Source organism: Lepidochelys olivacea (assembly GCF_965140295.1).
Source record: "Lepidochelys olivacea isolate rLepOli2 genome assembly, chromosome: 4".
Classification (NCBI taxonomy): Eukaryota; Metazoa; Chordata; order Testudines; family Cheloniidae; genus Lepidochelys; species Lepidochelys olivacea.
In genome coordinates, this window is record NC_140414.1 from 112,996,621 (window position 1) to 113,022,659 (window position 26,039).

At 40.1% G+C, this 26,039-nt stretch overlaps 1 protein-coding gene across 2 annotated transcripts in view; it reads right to left on the minus strand.

The window, feature by feature from the left end:
* Nucleotides 1-387: 387 nt before the first annotated feature.
* Nucleotides 388-26,039, minus strand: part of RBPJ (recombination signal binding protein for immunoglobulin kappa J region) — a 95,059-nt gene continuing 69,407 nt past the window's right edge. Inside the window, exons 4-12 of one of the 2 annotated variants that reach the window (XM_084626971.1) lie at nucleotides 24,378-24,543; nucleotides 23,150-23,324; nucleotides 19,599-19,685; nucleotides 19,229-19,341; nucleotides 15,640-15,780; nucleotides 6,383-6,538; nucleotides 5,256-5,359; nucleotides 4,426-5,072; nucleotides 388-627 (exon numbers count right to left, since the gene is read on the minus strand). In XM_084626971.1, coding sequence (XP_084483097.1) covers nucleotides 4,757-5,072; nucleotides 5,256-5,359; nucleotides 6,383-6,538; nucleotides 15,640-15,780; nucleotides 19,229-19,341; nucleotides 19,599-19,685; nucleotides 23,150-23,324; nucleotides 24,378-24,543 — 1,258 coding nt within the window. In that variant the 3' untranslated portion in view covers nucleotides 388-627; nucleotides 4,426-4,756. Of the gene's footprint in view, nucleotides 628-4,425; nucleotides 5,073-5,255; nucleotides 5,360-6,382; nucleotides 6,539-15,639; nucleotides 15,781-19,228; nucleotides 19,342-19,547; nucleotides 19,686-23,149; nucleotides 23,325-24,377; nucleotides 24,544-26,039 lie in introns of both variants that reach the window. The other variant, XM_084626970.1, reaches the window with a different exon arrangement.

A 26,039-nucleotide genomic window follows, 5' to 3' on the forward strand; every position in this document is an offset into this window, starting at 1 on the left:
ACGGTTAATGAGTGCAGTGTCTGCCTGCCATTCCTAACCTTTTTCTGGTGCATAAGCCACATCTATTCCTCATCTCCTTTCAAGAGTTTTGTATCTTTATGTATATAATGGACTTAATCCTATGTGTCTGCAGCCCAAACAGGAGATAACCTCAATCAGCTGTAGCATTTGGACTTGCTGGTTCATGTTCTCCCTAAAACCAAGGCACAAACTAGCTTTGTTACATATTCAAGGATGAGCCTAGCTATTAACCAACATCTGAAAAATGCTCATCCAAACAGAACGCAACTACAGACTAGGATGAAATATAAAACAGGTTAAGTAGTTGTAGTAGTGAGGCTGCTACATTTAAATAAATAAACACAGTTCATTTTTTTCTTATTTAATAAATAATATCAAAAAAGTGAACCGGTTCTTTTTGTACATTACTGGAAAAACAACAGTCACTTGTCTAACTTCAGCAATTATACAAGCTGTAGAGAAACAGGTTTAGATTTGAAACCAGTTTTTTATGTGGACATTCCGTATCCAGTTTACGTGGAGCCAGGATGCCTGCCTCACATCTATTGATGACTTTTCCTCTCCTGGGCTTGGTCTTCTGCTGCTCTGGTTCCACAGATGACCTCACTGTTCACAAGCCAAAAAAAAAACAAAACCTGATTTCTTGTTTAACATTATGTCAGCAAAAATGTAGCAATTTTCAACAAATGTGATCGTATTATATTACTCCCTATATAGTAACATCATACAGCTGTTAAAATAAGTTTGTCACAGGAGCAGTAACATGACATTTCATCGTGACTGAAACCTTATAGAAAAAAAATTGAAATAAAATATTATATGCGCTTACACACACTGGACAAAACACGTAGTTTACATTTCACTTTTATTTATTCCTTGAAACTGCCCGTATTGCAGATTGTTTTGATGAAATATGGAACTGAGCAATTCAAATTTTCTACAAAATTATGGTAAAAACTTGCTCAATTTTCTACCTTATTGCTAAGAAATTTTACAGGTGCACAGTTTGTAAAATATAACCCTTAAAGGACTGAATGCATACACTTGCTGCAAGGTTCAAGAAACAAACTAAAACTAAGCATAGCGCCTACAGCTGGACAAATGCAGTACGGACTGTAGGTAAATGTGTACAAAATTGGAACTGTTCATCCATTTTGTCACTTTATGAAGGGAGGAAACAGTTCAGTCCTAAAAGGGTTAGGTAGAAACCCCAATATATTACTGTTTCTAACAAAGCTGCCACTCAACCCCACAGTACAGTGCTTGAAAACAAAGTCAACCGCCTGGCACAGGAAAGTACACATTTTTTCAGTACTCATCATACACACAGCTGCTTTTGAAAGTAAAAAGTAAATAACATGGTTAATAATTACAGAGCATTTTGTTCCAAAATTGACACCTCTACAGTTACTTGGTCTGAAGTGGGTAACTCACTTGTTTCATTTTTGTCAGATTTGTATTAGGGGTATTTATGGTTTTATTTCTTTAGGTTCATGTCTTTTCACGTAACTTATAAGTCTGTGCAATGAAGACAGAAGTGAAATAGTGTATATCAGCATTAACAAAAAGACAGATGCGGAGAGCCTTCAGATAAAATTAGGAAAATTGTCAGCAGCAGGTTATATCATACTAGTGTTGAATTCTGAAGTGCAGTTCTAAACAAAAACAGAACATAGGTAGCTTTGAGCATTTAACTTGCTTTCTAATCCAATAAGTTGGAACTATAAAAACATTCTGAACAGACTCAATTTCTATGTATACTTTTAGAAATAATAAGACAAGACAAGACTTAACAGCTACAGTAGAACAGTTCTATAGTTTCATATTGAAACATTCTATAAGTAGTTTAACAGAAATTTTTAGCATTCTTGGAATATTGTGAATATCATGAAAGATGATCAACAGCTCTTGATGCCATTAAAAGTAACAAAGCCACTCACAGGAAAGAGTTCAAGAAAATAAGTTATTTGAACTTAAATTACAACTGAGCATCTTTCTTAGTGACAGTGTGGATCTGGAAGACAATTCCTGTGTTACTAACTAGCTACTAAAAACAATGGAGCCACAAGTCCAGGAAAAAGCCAACAAAAAGAGCTTTAAAAATTATACATAAGCAGATACTGCTGAAATGGAATTTAATGTACTTTTCCACCCACTAGCCTGTGGTATGTAGAGTGGCAAAAATTAGGCCAAATGCATCATGTTTGTTAGATTCTTTAAAAGTCCAGGAAGATTGTGTATACTCCATTGGGCAAACTTATTGCAAGGAAAGAAACTGAATACAAAAGTCTATTGCATTTACATGTAAAAACATTTTAAAATAATGTAATATAAAAGCAGGTGCCTCTTATGGTTTGAATAGCTATTTAAAAATATTCCTTGAAAGTTAAAAAGCTTGTTATGGTTTTATCTGCTGTGTATGTAATGGTTTGTTCTTTAATATTATACTAAATTCATTACTAACCACTTCCTTTAATCCTCAAGCTAATAAATGAAGAAAACCTGAGGCCCATAAGTTAAACAGTACTGTATAAAACAAACATACTTCTAGCAAAAACTTGTGAAATGATTTCTGTCAACACAACCAAGATAAAATTAAATAGCACACAGACAAGTAAACAGATTTGCAAATAAATGCCAGTAAACAGCTTAAAACAGAGATAAGGCCACAATGAAGTCTGCCCTTGGCCACTGAAATAGAGATGAGGCAGTATTTGTAACAATGTTCAAGGGAAGGTTACATAGTATAAAATGGCTAATAAGAAGGCCTGTGGTAGAATACAAGCACATTTTAGAAGGACAGTGGCACTGATTTAACAACTAACTGAATATGTTTTACAACGGATTTCTTCCCTTAACCACATTATCTTCAGTTTTCAATGAATGCAAAACCAACACGTTCATCGAGAGGCTGAGGCAAACACGTAGAACAGAGCGTCAGAGAAGACAAACATATTGCAGAGAAGCAGTGCTTTAAAATGGTGCTGGTGCTGAAATTGGAAACTCTTAAAGTGGTCAATGGAAATCTATTCAAATAGTCAATGGGTAAGCCTGCAGGCCATACTCTGTAGTAAACCACAGGTTCACATGGACACAGTAGTTGTGGCTCTTGTTTCATGGGATGGTAAAGGTTGAGCAATTCATAGAGTTTATATTCTTGTCCTGGAAGGGAAAGGTTACACTACATCCTATAAGCCTATGCCTGGTTCTGGGATTGCAAATGAGCCACTGGGATATATTTTCAAATACAGTTGAAGCGATCAATTACATAGAGAGGGATAAAAAAAGGCAAATTCAGAATGAGAGTCACACAAATCAACTGAGTCAAACTGAGCCTTAAATTTATGGTGGAGAGAAGGCTCGAATATTGCACTAATTGTTCGCAGGGAAAGAGAAAACCCCCTGGAAATAGAGATGGGAGCTGACTTCACGACAGTGCTTTTGTAATCTTATAATTGCCCATTTCTAAGTACTAAAATTTATTTTTAACTATTATGGTATGATCACTTCACAATGAAAGCACGTCAATACAAGGATTACACCAACGTTTGGCCTAATTTACTGAACAGTAGGAAGAAAAACCATGCTTTTTGTGATTTCTCTCATTGTATAATGATGAAGGGCATCACCTACCAATCCCATTTGTAGCAAATACTTCTCATGATATTAGTCACATGCCAACAAGACAGAAGACATGCTGCCAAATGAAGTCATTGGGAACATTCCACTTTTGAAATAAAATGTTTAAGTTACACTTCATACAAATTATGTACAAGATTAGAAAAAACCTGAATGGATCCTAACACACTTTATGATACATTTCTGACTTTTAGGAGGGAAGGGGGCAAAAACCACCCTTCAAAACACCAACGTATTCCTGTGACGTGACCAATCATAAACATGACTGTTTGAAATGTCACATATTTTGAACTCCTGTAATGTTAGACCCTCATGAATTAGCACTATAAATACATATTTTAAAAAAAGGAAAACACAGAAATAACGATTAACGACTGAAACCAGAGCACTAACGTTAACATACATTGCATGTATTGCAGGCAAGGCAGAGGCATTTTATTTAAAGCTTTTGCACAGACTTCATATAATCTTAAAAAAAAATATGCTGGCCTTTCCAAGGTTCCACTTGCTGAAATAAAAACCATTTCAGTTCATAAAAAGTCACAAGACTTCAGTTTAAAAAAAGGAACAGTTCCAGCCACAGACCAAAAATATATCTATTTTTTAAAACTGGAAGAGTATGGTAATTAGATTATACAAGCATGGTCAGGCTTGGAACCTGAATATACTTCAGAGCAAAAGCTCAGAGGAAAAAAAAATATAAACTATTTGGTAACAAAAGTGTACTATATGTTGTGATACAAAAAAGGTATGGTGAAAATGTACCTTTTATACTAAAGCTTATACAAGTTCCTTGGTCCGTAAAAATTATGTCATGTTCATGTTTTCTAGTTTGTTTAACTTGTATCCCAGCCACATTTCAATTTCTTGCCCATTTAAAAAAAAACAGCTGAAAAATAGATTTTAATAAAGTTTATACATTTCAGATTTTTTTTTTTTATTGTGGCTTCTATTTTTCAGATCAGCACTTGCAGGTAACAAAGTTCAAATAATATCACTCAGAATGGAAAGGTGTTTTCCCATGAAACCACAAAATTGTTCAGTTGTCTTGTCTGTAGCACTTGAAAGTCTGTTAAAGTCCAAGCAAACACTGTAGTTAGGAAACTACTGTTGCTGTAGATGATGTGACATTGGTTGGATTTGTGCTGACATTTGTGTAACTTCCCTCGCTGTTTGTATTTGTTTCACTGGAAGCCATGAGGCTTGAGTTGGCTCTGAGAATTGCTCCAGCAGCACTGCAGTGTGGTCGTGGGCCTGGCTCCGGTGTATATGTAAAGGTAAGGCTAGTGGAGTAGATTATGCCATCATTACGGACCAAAGTTACTGGAACCTGGACTGGCTGACGGACCCACCTCCAACCCTCTCGGAATGCAGAAATGTCTGGAACAACACACAGCATACTTTCTGCACATCTGACAAGAGAAAAAGGCAACATATTAGCTGCCACGCAGGTATTCAGTAAAAAAGGTAGTGGCTCAGAAAATGAAGAGATATGGAGCAAACAACAAAAATCAATATACACTCGCCAGAACTTCAACACCGACTGTAATCAGAACTCCACCCACCAAAAATAGTAGTAGAAAATAATACTGCACCTGTACATGGTTTCAGCTTCCACGTCCCCAAACCAGACACGTAAATTTGGAGTGAAATTCTGACCTGTAAGTTCCAGCATTGCTACATCTCCACCACCATTTAACTAGAGAGAAAATAAACCAGACATACAAAATCAGAAGGAATTACTCTTGTAGTACATATGAGTACCATAAACATTGGTTTATTCCTTCTTTTCCAATTAAGAAAAGCAGCAAACAAATTTAACTCAGTTAAGAGAAATCACATGATAAATAGCTCCAAATGGTTTGGTGTTCGGAAGTGAATGGCAACGCTTGAAGGAAGACCATTTCAATCACAAAATATAAATAGCCAGCAAGCATCTATGTGTCAAGTGCCTGCACCGTCTTCACCACCTGGTAGTTCATCAAAGCTCAAGTAGGAAGAACTTCAGGACACAGGATATGACCTTTTGTGTAGCTGACCTTTTGAGTCCTCTCTCAAACAGAATGAGGTTTGTTGTTAACAAGGAAGGGTTCAGTCATAGTGTGTTAATTGGTAATTAGTTGTTATTGATAAGGAGTCAACATAAATTTTTAAATAAACAAAAATAAAGATCTTTGAGGATTTATTAAAGAGGGCAATTTTAAGAAGTGCAGCAATTCTTAAGAAATAGACAAAGTCGATGTTCTCTTTATCAAGCATGTGTTCTTGTCTTGCATAACAGAGTTGAAAAAACATAGCTAAAAGTTGATGGAACTATAAACAGTATTTTTACTTAACATTACAAAACACTCTCTTGTGGATGCAGATATATAATGTAGGACTAGTTTAGAATTGTTCTGCTTAAGAGAGTTTGTAAGACGCTTTCTAAGTGTGAAAATGCAGTCTAGTGATTAGAGAGGGAGAGACTGGGAATCTGAACTCTGCTTTTACTCCCAACTCTGCCACTGACTCACAAGTGACCTTGGGCAAATTATTAAAGTTCTCTTTGACTCAGTTTACCCATCTATAAAACTGGTTACATAATACTTACCTACAGCATCTCACAGGAGCACCATGAAGTTTAATTAAAGACTGTGAAGTATTTAAAGATGCTCAGATGAGAAGCCCTATAGTAAATGCAAAGTTTATTAACAAGAGCAGAAAAAGTAAACAACTGACTTACTTGAAGACTTTCTACAACAGGCACAGGTGTTACTGGAGCATGGACTGGTCCCATCCCCTCATAAAATGTATATTCTGCCTTATCTGTACTAATGATTGTCCAAGAAGCTCCATCATTAATCATCTCTTTATTTGGTTCTTTGGGGCATGGAGTGGCCTTTAAGAAAGAATAGTTAGAAGTTTGGTCTGTATATTGGTTTGATATTCACACCAGAACTAATAATGAAGAATCTGAATTGGTAAGAGGAAGTGGGTCACAATGTCTCATTTCAAAGTTATGCAACTTAGTTTCCCTGTGTCTCTTCCTATAACAGAATGTAGTCAAAGAACAACCCCTTGTACAATGCGGAATGCATTGCAATTTGCAACACATCCTCCTGTGCTAAAATAGTCATCAAGAGCCTTACAAAGCATACAAGACACAAAATAAGCAACAAAAATATTCACACCGAAAGAGGGGTTCTACTTGGGAAATGTGAACAGGTCCAGGAGGAACACCCTTCACTATTTTTAATGATTGAATAGGAGGGAAAATCTTGATTTTTTTTCCTGTTATGAGATGGGGTCATGGCATGGAAAAGGTTGATAACCATTGCACTAGAACAAGTACAATTACTGAATGAAATACAGAGCTGAAAAAGTCACTTCATATGCTTAAGTGGTTCTGTGTTAATGCTTTGTTAATTTGGGAGGGGAGTGGGGGGAAGGTGGCTGCACTGCAGTGTCCAGGTTCAGTGTCAGACATCCAAAAGAGGTGACAAAAGGAGAAATTTTACTTATCTGTACATTTACTTTATTTGACCCACTTTAGATCCTTGGGTTATAGTTTCTCCCACCCAACAGATGGAGACAGAACATTAAGACTTTTGATATCACACCCATGATATACAAAGATTTGGCAGTTTGTCAACCTTCTGTTGAATTCATTGAAATCCGTACCAAACAAAAAAATTGGATTGATGCTATTCAATAATCATTAACAAATAAGTTCAGTAAGTAAAAGAAGAAATCTTAACATGGGATTGACTCAATAATGGCATTAAAACTCTCAGTAATGAGGTAGATGGCCAAGCAAGGGAGATGGGAGGTGAACTGATCTAGAAGATTCCAAAAAGATAATAAAATTTCCCCTTCTATGATCTTCTGTACCAGTCCAGGTGCTTGGAACTTTCCAAAGCAGTTCAACATTTTAGTATGGATGGGACTACCATTAAACTACTAGTGCCAGTAACAACCTTCTACAAAGGTTGTGAATGCAATCTTATTCTCCAATGTTTTCGCAAAGATGTGGGCAGAAGCCCTGAGGCAGTCTTGCAAATCTCTATTAAAGAGGCTTCTGCTCTTTCTGCCCATGAAGATCCTACTGACCAGATAAAGAGAGCTTTAAAAGATTCTAGTGTTTTTTTTCCTGCTGTAACATAAAGACACTCTGACTAATTCCCTAATCCATCATTTGATGAGGAGTTCAGAGGCACATGACAACCTTTACATTTTGGTGTGGGATGAAATACTTTTAAGACTGCTTAAATTTTGTTATTCTTTCTATTGAGTCCATAGAGCCCAGGCAATGTAGCCTTCCCCCTGTATGATTCTAGGGCCAAATGTGGTTAGAGTGATTTCCCAGTTCAGGTGAAAGACTGATGATGTCTTGAGCCTGAATTCAGGCAGAGTTGTCAGCATGACCACAACCAGGTGAAAAATCACATGACTGCTTTCAGAAAAGGCCTGGAACTCCACAACTCCTCTTGCTCCTATTATTATTAATAAGGTTAGCGTCCAGAGTCTTAACCAGATCAGAGCCCCATTGTGCAAGGTATGATATAACCATGCTTTTATCAGGAACAGGACTTGAAAACACACGTCTCATCAAAATACTCCTCAGAAGGTTCAAAATGGTGAGTTAGCACCAGTTTCAAGTTTTAGCTAAGAACCACGAGGCTAATCTCACTTTATCTGCTGCCTTCAAGAACCTAGAAACATTGGTTTCCAGGCATAGAAGTAGTTTCTCAGCTTTCTCCCCTGGGATTCTTGCCTGGTACTTGCACCTTCAGCCTGACTGTTCAAAACCTGAAGGGCCTACCCTTGATGTTTGTTACCTCTTCTCTGGTTCAAGCCTATCTTTTTAATGTGATTCTGCCTCCCTTTTCCTGAATTATAGGAAGGGCCCTACCAAATTCACGGCTATGAAAAACACGTCACGGACTGTGAAATCTGGTCTCCCACCTTGAAATCTGGTGTTTTGTATGCTTTTACCCTATACTATTCAGTTTTCACAGGGGAGACCAGTGTTTCTCAAATCGGGGGTCCTGACCCAAAAGGGAGTTGCAGAAGGGTCACAAGATTATTTTAGGGGGATTGTGGTATTGCCACCCTTACTTCTGCACTGCCTTCAGAGTGGGGCGGCCTGAGAGCGATGGCTATTGGCTGGGAACCCAATTCTGAAGGCAGCGCCATGCCAGCAGCAGCACAGAAGTACCAGACCATGCCACCCCTACTTCTGCGCTGTTGCCTTCAGTGCTGGATGGCCGGAGAGTGGCGGCTGCTGACTGAGGACCCAGCTCTGCCGGCAGCAGGGTAAAAGTAAGGGTGGCAATACTATACCATGCCATCCTTACTTCAGAGCTGGGCAGCTAGAGAGTGGCAGCTGCTGACCAGGAGCCCAGCTCTGAAGACAGCGCCACCACCAGCAGAAGCTCAGAAGTAAGGATAGCAGTACCACAACCCCTCCCCCGCCAACTCCTTTTTGAGTCAAGACCCCTACAATTATCACACTGTGACATTTCAGATTTAAATAGCTGAAATCATGACATTTACAATTTTTAAAATCCTAGGACTGTGAAATTGACGAAAATGGACCATGAATTTGGTAGGGCCCTAATTATAGGTATTAGTTGTGCTGGATTTGTTCCTGTTGGACTGTAATCCTAGAGCCCATAGGGCAGTGGTTCTCAAACTGTAGGTCGGGACCCCAAAGTGGGTTGCGACCCCATTTTAATGGGGTCACCAGGGCTGCCTTAGACTTGCTGGGTCCCAAGCCCGAGAGCTTCAGCCCTGGGCAGCAGGGCTCAGGTTATAGGCCCCCTGCCTGGGGAGGTGGGGCTTTGGTTTTGCCCCCCCGGTGGCGGGACTTGGGCGGGCTCAGGCTTCGGTGCCCTCTTCTGGGGTCGTGCAGTAGTTTTTGTTGTCAGAAGGGGGTCATGGTGCAATGAAGTTTGAGAACCCCTGCCATAGGGCCTCAGCTGGGGTAGGACTCACTACTTTGAAGCAGCTAAGGACTGTTACATCTTCTCTTTTCTCCTTGAAAAGAAATTTGCCTTTGAAGTGCACAGGTGGTAGTCTGACATTAGAGGAAGAGCCCATTACCCATGGTTTGAGTCACAGAATTCTTCTGCCTGCCACTAAGGTGGCCACGGCTCTAGAAGATGAATAGACTGTCATATCTGGTTTCACACATGAATGAGAGTATGAGGTCCAGAAATGGGAAGGTCAAGATCAGTTCAGCATCCTCATCTTTGGCCTCTGCATACCTACTTTACCTCTGTAGCCACCTTGCCCTTGCCTGGGAGAGACACGCTGCATAAATTGGAGCTTGCAGTGACAGGCCTGAGATCTGACAAGATCTTTTTTAAGGGATGCCTTACTTCTGTCACGGAGAGCCCTAATAGCTAATCCTTCTTCCACAGGAATTATTGTCCTCTTTGCTACCCCCCATTTGGCACTGTCTGCCCTTTTGATTCTCAATGATCATCTCCACATCTGACACTCAGAGGACAGAGAGCCTTTAACGCCATGCTTAGGGTCTGCTGATGGTCAGTCTTCTTTCTGACATAGGAGCGGATGGTCAGCAGCTGCAGGGTCCTATCAGATTAGGAAAGCTCCCTGGCACAGCTTCTGGCCAACAGTTCCTGCAGCTCCAAAATATGTGCCATCCTCATAAAGAGCATTGGCAGGTCCTGCTTAAATATGCAAAGTTCACCTTTCTCTTGATCTTAGGGATCCAGATGGACCTGCTGATTTTCCAGTCTCCTTTCCTTTGCTTTGTCCTCTCTCTCTCTCCCTGGCTATTTTCACGCCACTCCACTATGTCCACTAAGTGGACATGCTCAGTGATTTCCTCTCTGTAATGGGCAGGTAGAAGGAGCTGGCTAAGATGCTCCCTTCATTTCTGCTTGTTCTTAAACTATAGAAGGTAGAGTTCGAAAGACTCCATAGAATCTGGGCTGTAGTTCTGGAATAAGCAGCCTGGTGCTCACGTTTGATTGGGTAGGAAGAAGCAGGTGAAGATGAGACTCTGTAAATGCAGAGGCTTCTTTTCCACAGAGCCTTTGCCCGCAAGAAGAGAGTGTGCTGTTCCACAAATAATCTGGAAAAGGGGATGGGCAAGTGAAGTGACAAAGTTTGCAGATGATACAAAATTATTCAAGATAGTTAAGCCCAGAGCAGACTGCAAAGAGTAATCAAGGGGTCTCACTAAATTGGGTGACTAAACAACAAAATGCCAGATGATGGGTTCTAAATTAGCTGTTACCACCTAGGAAAGAGATCTGAGAGTGACTGTAGATAGTTCTCTGAAAACTTCCACTCAATTCACAGCAGCAGTCAAAATGTCTAACGGTATGTTAAGATCTATTAGGCAAGGGATAGAAAATAAGACAGAAAGTACAGTACAGACCCATTTACGCACGGATGTCGGGAGTCAAGCAGTCACAACCGCGTGTTAATGGACTGTGGGTTAAGAGGGCCAGGCTGAAAAAAGTGTCTATGATTCACTTAGGAAAAAAACGCAGTTATTTTCTGCTCTTTCTGGCTCGCATTTTTTCTCTCTTATGAAGTCTGTCATTTGCTGCAGATGAATGATTTCAATATTTTCTGCATTTTGCTCTTCCATAAATCTTACAACAGTTTCTACAGCACTAAGGGCTTCTCTGGGCGAAATTTTGACCTTTTCAACGACATTCTCGCCATCACTTTCGTGGTCCGATGTAGCCTCACAGCCCATTAATATTTCTTCGTCGGACAGAAATTCTGAAGTCGGGCAATCTTCATCCATCTCCAGCCACTCAGTAATGATTTCCAGCGATGTATCCAAACTAAAATCCTTTATCATTTGAAAGAGAAGTTTACCTTTATCCTCTTTTGTCTGCGTGCATGTTTGTAGGACATCTTCTTCCAAAAATCCTTCAAAGTCTGGCTCTGAATCAGTGCCACTGCTGGAGTTTTCCGAGTCTGAGCCATCTTTGACAGAAAAGGCATCACTGAGAGCCTTCATCCAGCAGTTTTCAATGGACTTTTGTTTTACTCCGTCCCAAGCTTTTTTAACTAAATAAATAATTTCCTTCATGTTTAACTGTTTCAGGAATTCGGAAATGCCTGAAGACATACAAGACACGATCGCCGAAATAAGCTCCCATCGATAACTGTTTTTAAAAATCTGAACAATGCTCTGGCCTAAAGGTTGAATTTTTGATGTTGTGTTGAATGGTAGGTGTAGCACCTGAATTTCTCCATCGCTCGATACCAGTGATTCGGCTGGAGGATGGGTTGTACAACTGTCAATTAGCAAAAGTGCTTTGGCTTTGAGTTTCTTCGACCGCAGATGCTTACAAAGAGCTGGAACAAAGCTGTTGTGCAACCAGTCATCGACAATGTGTCTCATCATCCAAGCATTTTTGCTGTTAGTGTATATTACTGGCAGTTTCGGCTCTACTGAGGTGATTAAAGCAGTGAGGGTTATGAAAGCAGCCAACGAGAAGAGGGGCAAGCTTATGGCTGCCAGTCTTATTACTACTTATTACTACAAAAAAGTAATATATGATTGCTCTCTATAAATATATCAGAGGGATAAATATCAGAGAGGGAGAGGAATTATTTAAGCTCAGTACCAATGTGGACACAAGAACAAATGGATATAAACTGGCCACCAGGAAATTTAGACTAGAAATTAGACGAAGGTTTCTAACCATCAGAGGAGTGAAGTTTTGGAATAGCCTTCCAAAGGAAGCAGTGGGGGCAAAAGATCTATCTGGCTTTAAGATTAAACTCGATAAGTTTATGGAGGAGATGGTATGATGGGATAACATGCTTTTGGTAATTAAATATTCATGGTAAATAGGCCCAATGGCCTTTGATGGGATATCAGATGGGGTGGGATCTCAGTTACCCAGGAAAGAATTTTCTGTAGTATCTGGCTGATGAATCTTGCCCATATGCTCAGGGTTTAGCTGATCGCCATATTTGGGGTCGGGAAGGAATTTTCCTCCAGGCAGATTGGAAGAGGCCCTGGAGGTTTTTTGCCTTCCTCTGTAGCATGGGGCACGGGTCATTTGCTGGAGGATTCTCTGCTCCTTGAAGTCTTTAAACTATGATTTGAGGACTTCAATAGCACAGATATAGGTGTGAGGTTTTTTGCAGGAGTGGTGGGTGAAATTCTGTGGCCTGAGTTGTGCAGGAGGTCAGACTAGATGATCATAATGGTCCCTTCTGACCTCAATATCTATGAATCTATGAGTCACACAATCTTTTATCTTTTTAAATCCAGCTGTTTTCTGTGTCTTATAATTAAAGGCTAAAGTCTTATCAGGTAGCAGTTTTGAAAATAAAGCTGTTTCATCACAATTATAAAGTTGTTGTTTGTGGTACTCTTCATTTTGTAAAACTGATTTTAACTCGGTGGTAAACACGTTCGCGGCTGATTGGTTTTCTCCAGAAATCGATACCTGTGCTATGCCATGATGTTTTTTAAAACTACTTATACCCCCTTGCTGGCTTGGAATGATTCATCCCCCATTAAATTTCCAAATTTTGTCACTTGGGCTTGAAGAATTGGCCCACTTAGTGGCATTCCTTTCAGCCTTTCCTGAGCAAACCACATGCGCATGGCTTTATCTAGTGTGGGTTTTGCTGAATAGCACACAGGTTTTCGCTTAAGCCCTGCGGCAGAATCGATATTTTGTACAAAGCCATTCAGTTTAAATTAGTTTTTTTTAGCCATCCTCGGAGAGTAGATTTGGTAATCCCAATATCTTTTGAAACTTTGGCCTGGGTTTCTCCGCTATTTACTCGATTTATTTCAGCTAGCTTTTCTTCTATGGTGTAGGAATGCTGACGCTTGCCCTCTGCGATTATATTAGGCCTATGGTTAAAATTTTCTAATGTAATTACTATATAACTACTATAGATTATATATCTCTCGAGAGTGACAATGACTAAGCGTGCGTGATAGGTCTTTACCAATATCGGTAAAGACGTACAACACGTTTCCACTCCGCACTTTGTCGATTTCTACGTCAATGAGTTAGTGAACAAATCTGTAGAGCTACATAGCAAGTTCCTGCACCGCGTGTTAACGACTCTCGCGTGTTAAATAGATAGCACTGGCAGGCATGGTGCTACCACCCGTTAAGCAAATTCGCGCATAAATGGGTCTGTACTGTATCATAGTACCACCATATAAAGACATGGTGTGCCCACACCATGAATACTGAGTCCAGTTCTGGTCGCATCTCAGAAGGGATATAGTGGAACTGGAAAAGGTTAAGAGAAAGGCAACAAAGACGATCAAGGGTATGGAATGGCTTCCATATGAGGAGAGACTAAAAAGATTAGGGCTGTTCAGATTAGAAAAAGAGATGACTAAGGGCGGGGGAGAAGGGGGATCTGATAGAGGTCTGCAAAATCACGAATAGTGTGGCGAAAGTAAATAGATAAATGTTATTGACCCTTTCAGATAGTACAAAAACCAGGGGTGACTTAATGAAATTAACAGGCAGCAGGCTTAATACAAACAAGTGAATGTACTTTTTCCATACACCTAACACCTGCAGAACTCATTGCCACCATATGTTGTGATGGCCACAAGTATAACTGGCAGGGACACAACCCATACCTCTGATCATCAGAAGCTGGGAGTGAAAGACAAGGGAGGAACACTCCATAACTGCCCTGTTCTGTACATTCCCCCTGAAGCTCTGGTACAGGCCACTGTCAAAGACAGGATACTGGGCAAATTGGACCATGGTTTGACCCAGTATGACAGCCTTTATGTTCTTATGAAAGTGGGAAGAGGCCCATGTGCAGCCTGAGCAGGGTTTAATCAGTGGGGAGGGGAAGCAGATGGTAGCCTTTCCTTTGTTCTCCCCCTCCATTCTCAAGAGAGAAATTAGAAGAGTTGATGGTTTTGTTCTTTAATCTTGTTCCTACCCCTGAGAAGAGCTGGCTCTGATCTGACTGAGCTTGATGAGTGCCGCAAGAATAGTTACAGTGGTAGGGTGTCTCTGAGTCCCCACAAGCATTTTCCAGGGAGGCTGAATGTACTGCACTCTAAAGCAACTTTCCACAGCAGCAGGAGCTGCTTTTTCTCTTGACTCCCCCGGCTGCTCTGTGAGGGGAGGTATAATCAGGGAGCTGATTCTAAGCATTCCTGGTGTTTCTTGGCTTTCTGTTTCCTGATGGAGGATGTGTTTTCCTAATGGATAAGATCTGATGTTACAACTGTTCCTGCCTAGAAGACACACTTTAAGGTTGAGCGATAGTTCGTGCTGGGGACGCCTCCAGACACTCGAGGGGGCTTCTCCCAGCTACTTAAGATTCTTTCCTGGTACCGCTGTCTCTCTTCAGGGCAAGGATCAAGCCTTCTGAGGCAAAGCCAGGACTGAGTCTTCTTGCTCCCTCCTTATACTGGAAGGAAGTTTTTGTCCAAGGCCTGGTAGAGGCAGGTCTTGCTCAGCTGAGTCAAAATTTGGCCCTAATCTTGTTCCCTTGTAGGGGACAGCCACACTAAACGCCTGCTAAGAGTGGTTCACCATATCAGATGAGATTGAGGGATCATGTCAGTGTGTCATTTGTGCTGCCTGATCAGCTGCAGACATCCTATGTAACAAGGCTCCTGTTAGGCCTCCAATGTCTGCTTTTTCACTCGTGATGCAGCAGCTTGCTAGGAATAATTTTCTCCACCTACTGGAGAACAGAATAACTGAAGACACTTATATGTGAGAGAATGACATAATCTACAGCTTTAATGTTCTGTTTCCATTTATTGACTGGGAGGAACTATAAAACTCAAGAGTCTAGTCTGATACAGAAGACTGGAGAAAGAAAAGAAAATTTAACAGAGTTAACAGGAAGAATAAAGTTTGGTACTTCCTATACCAATTTCTATTAAAAACAAAGACTGCTGAGACCAAAAATGTTCTTCCCAGATATTTTTGAAACAAACTTGATTACATTTCTCATTTAGCACAATCTGTTTAAATAACTCACTTGAAACTGGATTATTCTCTCCTGGGAAAGGCACAAGTACATTCTTTCAGTATCTTTAAGGTAGAATGCACATTTATGGAGCTGCGATACTGGATCATCTGCATCCAGTAATGCTGTCTGTTTATCCACTTTTCGAATGATCTGTTGGTAAAAAATACACAAAGAAATACAGTTAGAACCATGCAATCTATGTTTTATTTACATCAGAGATTATACATTTACGTCTGGCAATTTTACATCAATGGTATGGTAACAAGAGACATTTTAACACATACATTTGCAAGTTTAATTTTAAACATTTGATCAAAAACTCCCTGCAATTTCTAAAACAAGGACAGATATGAAGGCTTCTCTGCTTTTCAGAGTCCTAAGTGAGTTTGTGCTGCATGCATATATTTTAACTTTTTTGCTAGAAGAGAGGAAAAAAGCATCAGAAACCAGCAAAATCTAATTTCTTTTGTTTGGTCTCCTGATGCAGAAGAGCAGCTGGTCAAATATCAATACACAATTTTACAGAAGCAAATGCCTCCAGGATTGACAACTGATATAGCCAACTGCAGCATAAAAGGCCACTTATTGAATTTAAACCTTTCAAAATAGGGATTTATGGTAAAAGTATTAACACATCATTATCTATAGTTTTGCAAATGCAACACTATAATAGTGTATCTCTTGACAGCTGGTCATGATAAATATTAGTTAAGACATGACTGTACAGTACACCTGTAAAGGATGGCTGTTTCCTATATTTGACAATCCAGCACAAAAATACCTACTGTTGTAATTCTAAAAAGTTATAGTATTTGATTTTAAAATATAATTATTCCCTTACAGACGACGGAATCTGAAGCTTGGAATTTTAACTCAACTTCTAGAAAAAAAGTTTAGTACTTCATTTTATGCATCAGCAGCAGAAGCAGCAGCCATAGTGCTTGAAGATTTCTAAGCCGCTAATCAGAAAGCCAACCATGTCCTCTGGGATTTCTAACGACGATAAATGGAATTATTAGCAACATTATTTTCAAGGTTTACATTTTTCTTCAGAAATTTTATGAAAAAAATTTAGTTTCTCGCCTAAAACCCTATAGCCAATATAATAAAATTAAAGGTGACCTGCAAACATACTTTATAAAAAGAATTGTAAGGGTGTGTGCTGAATGTTCCCAACTGCAAGGGTAAAAAGTAAAATGTCATGGTAAATGCAAATTTACTTCCCCTTCCCCATTAGAGGTCTCTGGAATTGCAGATGATGGCGCCTTTCCAACTGGTGGCTGGCCCAGCAATCACGCTAATCATGATGTCATATCGCAATATGGAACCTATTACGGTCAAAGAGAATCTTTCCCTGATTTTCATGTATACTGAATCAAACTAGAAACTGGGTAAATGATGGAATTTTCTATTGCTATAACAGCTTAACAAAGTGAGGTTTTATTATTTTATACCATTTCAGTAGATAAAACAAACAAAAGTTTTGCCCTCAGCAGACCATTTCCATTCTCCAACTGAATTTTGTTGTAGAGACAAATTCTCAACATATTCATGCTGGGATATCTTATAGAGCTGGAACTAAATCTGTCAGAGTTTTATTCTGTCACCATCATCATATTTGAGTAGATTACACATAAAAAAGACTGATAATAGTGAAGTCCCTAATGGGCTAATGATCAATGGTTTTAGGAAACTTAAATAAAGGGAAGGTTTATAATCAGTTATGTACTAATGCCTCCCAGGCTGGCTATTTGTGGGCATTCAGTGCTCCTATATCTATAATTAGCTTGTTAAAAAAGCCCTAAACAGCCCTTTCTCAATCATTGAGGCAGAATTGATTACTATCATTTAAGCTTACAGAACCAAAACACAATTTTTCTTTTGCTCATAGGCACAAAGTAATGATGATGTGCAATTTTTTAATATATGTATTCTTATTGTTATATATGGTTAAATAAGTTCAGTGCCAGTAATCATCTAAAATTACTTTGCATAGTATACTGATACAAGGTGGATAGAAAGCTGGCTAGATTGTTGGGCTCAATGGGTAGTGATCAACGGCTCCATGTCTAGTTGGCAGCTGGTATCAAGTGGAGTGCCCCAAGGGTCGGTCCTGGGGCCGGTTTTGTTCAATATCTTCATTAATGATCTGGAGGATGGTGTGGACTGCACCCTCAACAAGTTTGCAGATGACACTAAACTGGGAGGAGAAGTAGATACGCTGGAGGGTAGGGATAGGATACAGAGGGACCTAGACAAATTGGAGGATTGGGCCAAAAGAAATTTGATGAGGTTCAACAAGGACAAGTGCATAGTCCTGCACTTAGGACGGAAGAATCCCATGCACCGCTACAGACTAGGGACCGAATGGCTTGGCAGCAGTTCTGCGGAAAAGGACCTAGGGGTTACAGTGGACGAGAAGCTGGATCTGAGTCACCAGTGTGCCCTTGTCGCCAAGAAGGCCAATGGCATTTTGGGATGTATAAGTGGGGGCATTGCCAGCAGATCGAGGGACGTGATCGTTCCCCTCTATTCAACACTGATGAGGCCTCATCTGGAGTACTGTGTCCAGTTTTGGGGCCCACACTACAAGAAGGATGGGGAAAAATTGGAAAGAGTCCAGCGGAGGGCAACAAAAATGATTAGGGGACTGCAACACATGACTTATGAGGAGAGGCTGAGGGAACTGGGGATGTTTAGTCTTCAGAAGAGAAGAATGAGGGGGGATTTGATAGCTGCTTTCAACTACCTGAAAGGGGGTTCCAAAGAGGATGGCTCTAGACTGTTCTCAGTGGTAGCAGATGACAGAACAAGGAGTAATGGTCTCAAGTTGCAGGGGGGAAGATTTAGGTTGGATATTAGGAAATACTTTTTCACTAGGAGGGTGGTGAAATACTGGAATGCGTTACCTAGGGAGGTGGTGGAATCTCCTTCCTTAGAAGTTTTTAAGGTCAGGCTTGACAAAGCCCTGGCTGGGATGATTTAATTGGGGATCGGTCCTGCTTTGAGCAGGAGATTGGACTAGATGACCTCCTGAGGTCCCTTCCAACCCTGATATTCTATGATTCCATGATATTCTACTTGCCTGTAACAGGGCACATAAATATACAGAGTGATTTTAGATCTGAATCTAGTAAAGCACATAAACCACTCAGCTTTAAGCACAAGAGAAGTGCCATTGGCTTGAATGAGACTACTCACATGCTTAAAGTTAATCACAAGCTCACTTGCTTTAATTCCCTGGCACCTTTGTTGTCATTGCTAAGCTAGATCTATCTTTTTGAAAAGCTCACAGGGTAACCTACATTTAGCATTTTGATTGATCTGTCTATCATGCCTTCTGTTTAGTTTATGCTTTTACACCTTATCCTTAACTAAGAAAATAATTCTACAGCAAAACAGAAATAAAGATAAAATATCATATTAAAATGAACATTTTTAAAATAAAACAATAGCAAAAAAGAGCTTTTAAAAGTCAAAGCCAATTTGGCATTTCTTCTAAAAATAAATATGTGCTAATCAGCACATGAACTTGCATCTAGGTACTCTAATTAGTATATTACAAATTAGCTATAGCATTGGAGAAGTTAAACTGTACCAGTCTTGGGAGTGCCATGCCAGTAACTGAACACACAAGTTTGACAGTCTGTCCATAATGAATGTAGCCATCTCGCACTGTGAATTCCTCTCCCTCAGATTCATCATCATCCACTGCATAAAGCAGACAAAGTTCTATGTTAAATGGTTTAACTAATTTCTCTCTTGATGTCAAGGGCATAAAATGTTACTATATTACACACAAATATATACACACACACAAAGACTGAATCTTTACTTTGAAAATTGATTAAAAGGGAATAAAACTGGAGGTTTGTATTCTGGGGGGTGTTTTTTGTTTGTTTGCTATTTTTACTTACAGAGATGAATGTAAAATGCTCCCCACTGTTGTGAACTGGCATGGAAATTACCTCCTTCTACGTGCAAGTATCTGGTGCTAACTGTTTGGGATCGAAGTCTATTAAATAGTGCCACTTTTGTTCCTGACGCAATACATACTGCAAGAAAAAATAAAGACTTACTTAATATTGTAAAAATGTTTTTAATAATGCAACACTAATAAAAACAACAAACAGATGCATAATAGACTGGTTCAGACAGTAATTCCCTCACCAATCTGTAATTACGTTTTGTAAATTGAACACATTTGTGACACTCTGGAAAACAGTCACAATTATAAAAGTCAATTGTTTATCTATAATTGCTGTTCTTTGAGGATACTATAAATTCTTGGTAGTTTGCCACTCTTGGACCAGTGCATCTGTCACTGTGGGAAGCCCCTTAGCTCATAGTTCTAAACCACTGGACTCAGAGGTTGCATTGCCCCACCCTACTGAAATACTTAGGCTATTCTGAGTGCCCAGCTCCTTTCAAGCATAAGGAAAATGATGATGACCAGTTAAAAAAAGGAAGAAAACTGTACAAAATTACAGAAACTTCAACTCTCTGATTTGCTCAGATCTCTCTCTCTTGAAAGTACAAAAGGTTCAGCGAGTCTGGCAGAGTATAATCCCTCACAAACCTGCTTACTGAATGCTTCAGATTTCTTTGAGGACAGAGTCCACCTAAGTGCAATCTTTCTTCTACACCAGGAGTGGACAAACTTTTTGGCCCGAGGGCCATATCAGGGAATAGAAATTGTATGGCAGGCCATGAATGCTCACAAAATTGGGGTTGGGGTGCTCTGAGGTGGGGCCGAGGGGTTCGGAGGGCGGGAGGGAGATCAGGGCTGCGGCAGTGGTTCAGGAAGGGTGCAGTTTCTGGCTGGGGGTACAGGCTCTGGGGTGGGGCTGGGGATGAGAGGTTTGGGGTGCAAGAGGCTGTTTCGGGCTGGGATCAAGGGGTTTGGAGAGTGGGAGGGGGATCAGGGCTGGGGCAGGGGGTTGGGGCCTGGGAAGAGGCTCAGGGTGTGCAGGCTCCGACTGGCACTTACCTCAAGCAGCTCCTGGAAGCAGTGGCATTGGAGTGCACTGGAACTGGAACTGGGCCATGCCGCAGCTTCCAGGAGCTGCGTGGTGAGGCCCCGACCCTCCACCCCAGCAGGAGCAGGGCCGAGCCATGTGGTGAGGCCCCCAACCCAGCACCCCAGCCAGAGTGGGCCTGAGCCACATGGTGTAGTTCGTGGACTGGCTTAAAACGGCTCGGCCCACAGGCCATAGTTTGCCCACCCCTGTTCTACGTGGTATTTGCCTTCAAAGAAAGCTCAATACAAGCCACCAGAATTGCAAGACTGGCTATAAGAACATAAGTCAACAATGCATAATGTTGGCCCACTGGTGAGACTCACACAGCAACAAGACTATTTCTAGTTGCACTTGCGGCTCCGGACCATGGGTCCCAACTCAACAGTGTAATGGGCACCAGAACAACACAGCTGATCTAGATGAATGTTTTGTTAGAGTGAGTGCAGGTTGAACTATAGGACCTTGACCCAAGACCGATGTTAACCCTGGCTCTTGGGGCTGAAGTCTTTGGATATGTCTACACTGCAATTAGACACCTGCAGTTGTCCCGTGCCTGCTGGCTTGGGCTTGGGCTCTAGGGATGTTTAATTGCAGGGTAGGCCCACCTTGAAGGGTCCTAGAGCCTGGGCTCCCACCCAAGCCCAAACATCTGCCTCACAATTAAACAGCCCCTTAGCCCAACCCCCACAAGCCCAAGGCAAATGGCATGGGCCAGCTGCAGGTTTTTAGTTGCAAGGTAGACATACCCGTTAAGGCTTCCTAGCCCAGTTTCACAACAGAACTGTTGGAAAGGATCAGGAGGGCTTTAAGGTAAACATTCTGGTACCTCACGGCTTGTGATGGTCTCTGGAGGCATAAATCACAGCCCTTCCAAGGCACAAAACAGTAGCTGTGACTCCCCATTAGTGGAGCAATCAAATTGCATTTCAGAGCATGTTTGAGCAAAAAAGAGAAGGGAAAAAAGAAAAACACAGTGCAACCTCATGTGTTGACTTATGTGCTGAGAAATGGTTATCGTCGTGACTTCCAGTCATTTTGGTTGTTGTAGACCCATTTGTGTTGTTGGGAGCAGTGGGCACCTTCCATCTGCGTGCTCCTTTCCACAACGCTCTGACAGAGTTTCTACGATTTCTCCCTTTCCCCTTACTTCTCTTCATTTCTTTTCCTTCCTTTCCCTTTTCTGTATATTTTGTTCTTTTCTCCTCCCCTCTCTCATTCCTTTTTTTTGTTCTTCTGTATGTTTTTTGCACTTTTCCTCTCATCCAGCACCCTCTTTTGTTTTCCTTTCTGGCAGCACAATTAACCTTCTCCATATTCCCCCACTTATCAGAAAAGTGAATGCTTTTAGTATTGAAGGATGTCCACCGGTGCATCTAAGGCTAAGATGAGTTCCACATGAGCAGAGAAGAGACACTTAGGCTGGCAGACAACTGCCTTCATCTGCAGATCTCTACTTATGAACTGCTCCTCCAACTACATTCGGCCACAAAGACAGGCAAGAGGGAAGGTAGGGAGTTTTCAAGAAGTCATCTGCTACTTTAACTGCACATTTGCAAGTTGGTTTGGGGGACTGGGGTCTTTCAGCTTTCCCCACTTACACCGATTCCCTCTCCTGAGCCTTGCACCCCAATGAACTAGTCTGGAAATCCCAATGCAGGATTCTGAGATTGGAGAAGATTAGACGACAATATTTGAATACGAGAGAATCTGACGGATCAAGAAAAAGGGAATACACAGCGTCTGATATGCATCAATTGTGGACAAGGAAAACTCTGAGGGGAAAAAAGCAAGGGAGATTATAGCTTGGAGTGCTTCAGTTATGCATCAGTACCCAAGAATTCTAGAGCTACAAAACAAAAAACAGGCGTTCCAGAATGAGCAAGAAAATTGGGTTTAAAGTCTAGAGAATCAACAACATGAAGAGTCCCAAACGCCAATAAAAGTCAATACTTTGAAGATAATCACACAAAATACATTTATAAATAAAATTGACATCAATGAGAGGAAAGATAGTGAGAGACTGAGAGCGATGCAGAGAAGTGCAGAGTTGATTGGGGTGATATGGAGCTAATCACTAATGTTCCTAAAGCAACGCCTTTGCTGTTGACTACTGGAGGTAGCTTAAGTACCTCAGCAGGAAGGGTCCTGACCTGCTCGAATCAACAACTTAGAACTTTGAGATAAGGAAGTTCTTGACAAGCCTGTGATAGGTATTCAGATCCATGATTGGAAATCTGCTGAAGGACTTTTTTTAAGACTATTAATCTATATTGCGAATGCTAGCCATATTCAATTCATTTACAGCACAGCCAGGTAAATAAAGGGGAATATTGTAAAATACATCAGTGTGCAGAGGTCTTAAATACATTACAGTAAATCTGAAAAATTCCACTGTATTTATTTTTAGTTCCAATCAAGCCTCAAACATACAAGAAGAAAGTCATGTGAGGTCAAACATATCACCACATAAAGTAAAGACCTGCACACTAAATACTTACGGTCTGCATTTTTCAGTGACTGCTTCTTTTTAGAAGGTTTGGAGATGACTTTGATCCGTTTACTGAGGAACACACCGATGTCGTCACTATTGCCATAGAACATTTTTACTGATAACATGAAGTGCTTTCTCTTGTCTGAGTCAGAGATGTATAATGTTTTGGCTGTGCAATAGTTCTGTAGATTAGAATAAACTATTGTTTCTTTTTCAGATAAACTTTTAGTTCAAGATAGCAGAAACACTTACCACACTAAATAATCAGAAAATATGGGCGGAATTCATCTTTAAAAACGCCTACCCAAATGTTTTTCTTTACCACATTCCCTGAAATCACAAAATCCTGCTCCAATTATTTAAAGCGTACATCATGAAGAGCACTGTAAAATAGACATTTACAGCATCAGTGAAGGAACTACATTGCAAATACAAGGTAACTGAAATAGTGCTTGCAACACCTACAAACAACATAAACCTATGCACAGTCAGTTTTATTCTAGTTTCAGAGTAACAGCCGTGTTAGTCTGTATTCGCAAAAAGAAAAGGAGGACTTGTGGCACCTTAGAGACTAACCAATTTATTTGAGCATAAGCTTTCGTGAGCTACAGCTCACTTCATCGGATGCATACCGTGGAAACTGCAGCAGACTTTATATATACACAGAGAATATGAAACAATACCTCCTCCCACCCCACTGTCCTGCTGGTAATAGCTTATAAGATAAGATAAGCTTATAAGAGAAGCTATTACCAGCAGGACAGTGGGCTGGGAGGAGGTATTGGTTCATATTCTCTGTGTATATATAAAGTCTGCTGCAGTTTCCACGGTATGCATCCGATGAAGTGAGCTGTAGCTCACGAAAGCTTATGCTCAAATAAATTGGTTAGTTTTATTCTAGCTATCTTAGTTCATTGATGGCACAAGAAAACATCCCATAGTAATTTGCATTATTGTAAAACATCTCTCTTCATTTAGCAAAATACTATATCAATTCTTTTAAAAGTATTTTTATTCCTTCCTTTTAAATATTTGTTATACCTGCTTAGAAACTTAATAATTTCATTCTCTTTACCAATTGACAAACCTTTCCCACCCTAATGTCTTATGGGCCACAATAACTAGTTAGTGATCAGAAAATAAACACAACATGAAAGCATTTGCTGAAAGGAGACAGTAGTGGTTAGAATGTCCCATGCTGTAATCTGCAGGAGTAATTATCATACGGGCTCTACCTTTCCTTCCAAATTCAGCTGTTGCATTTCTTGGTCGCTGTTTCCTATTCCAATGAAAGCACATGGTTGTGACTCTTGTTCAGAGCAACCATCCCGTTCCATTTGTTCTTTTTTTTTCTTCCATCCACTGCCCATAAGGTACACACATGGTGGGGGGCAAAAAAACCTGAAGATGAACAATTTACAGATTACATACAGCTTTTATAAAAATCTTTGCACACAAGTGACAAAATTGAGTCTTGTCCCGGCAATACAAAACATTCCTAGCCAAATTAGCATTTGATATTTGAACAAAAGCCCTCCATCACAGCATAAAGGGGGAGACAGATTAAAGATATGGCATCTTGCAACTGTACAGAGCAAAATCAGGAGCTTTATACTCTTGGAAGGGAGATATTCAGAGCTTTTAAATAGAGCCCTGGTAAGTATTGGGTCTTAAAATGACACTGAGTGGGTATTTGTAGGTTACACACACACACACACATATACATATATACACACACACACAATTGCAACCCCTCAATTACGGTCGGGCTGAGAGTTTCACTTTAAGCCAGGATGCAAATTCTGTTTTGCATAAAAAGTATATTGTATCTTCCTCCAAATTTACAGCATATAATCTATGACTAAACTGAATTTTGAGGATTTTCTCAAATGAATCTATTAATTAGTTTATGAATTAAAATTAAACAAACGTGATTCCTTTATGCAATTTATTCTGGCAACTCTCATCTTTGTGTGTGTAGCTTCCTGGGAATGGCGAACCGCGGCCACCAGGAGCTGCGGTGGGGCCGTGTCTGCAGACAGTGAAAGTCGGCAAAATGTCTCGCAGACCGCACTCAGATTACCCTGATGGGCTGCATTTTGGCCGCAGGTTGCCCACTACTACTCTAAGGACCGTAAAGTTGGTGTAGAGATATTAAGAGCTTTGATTGACAGATAAAATAATAAAAACATAAGCCTTTCAGAAAAACCACTCTAAAATATTCACTTAGTATTTATTGTTATATTTACATCCTTTCATCAATGACAAATGAAAACAAGACTTGTTTTCTGACAATGTGGATAAAACTCTGATTTTCTTTAAAAATATTTTTAAATCAGATTTTTTAAAATCTAAATTAAATACTTTCTTTTTTAAAATAAACCTCTGTAAAATTAAATTTGAAATTATGACAAAACTATGGTAAGGACAAAACTTACTATATTCTATTAAAATAATTTAAATAAATACAAATAATATGCTGCCCCAGTGAGCCCTCAAATTGTAATGACTTAAAAGAGTATTGCTTTCTAAATTATCTACAGAAAAAGGGGGAAAGCATCTTTAACTTTTGAGGTCAATTCAAGCTTTGAAAATATGTTACAATGTCATGTACTGTGTTACGTATCTATATTATTTTCAGTCTTTACAACTGAGCAAATGCGGGTGTTTACATATTGCCAAATGCAAGTACTTTCAGTTTATGTTGTACAGAAAAGCTTTTGCCAAAGGACACTAGGAGGCGATAAAGACCACCAGAAAACAAGTTAAAACCCATTTTAAGAACAAACTGGCTGCAACACTTCAACTTTCTTTTAAACTAAAACTTACAATAAGGGCATCAAAAATACTGAATTATATTGCAAAACAAAATCATATACAGACTCGTGGCTTACTAA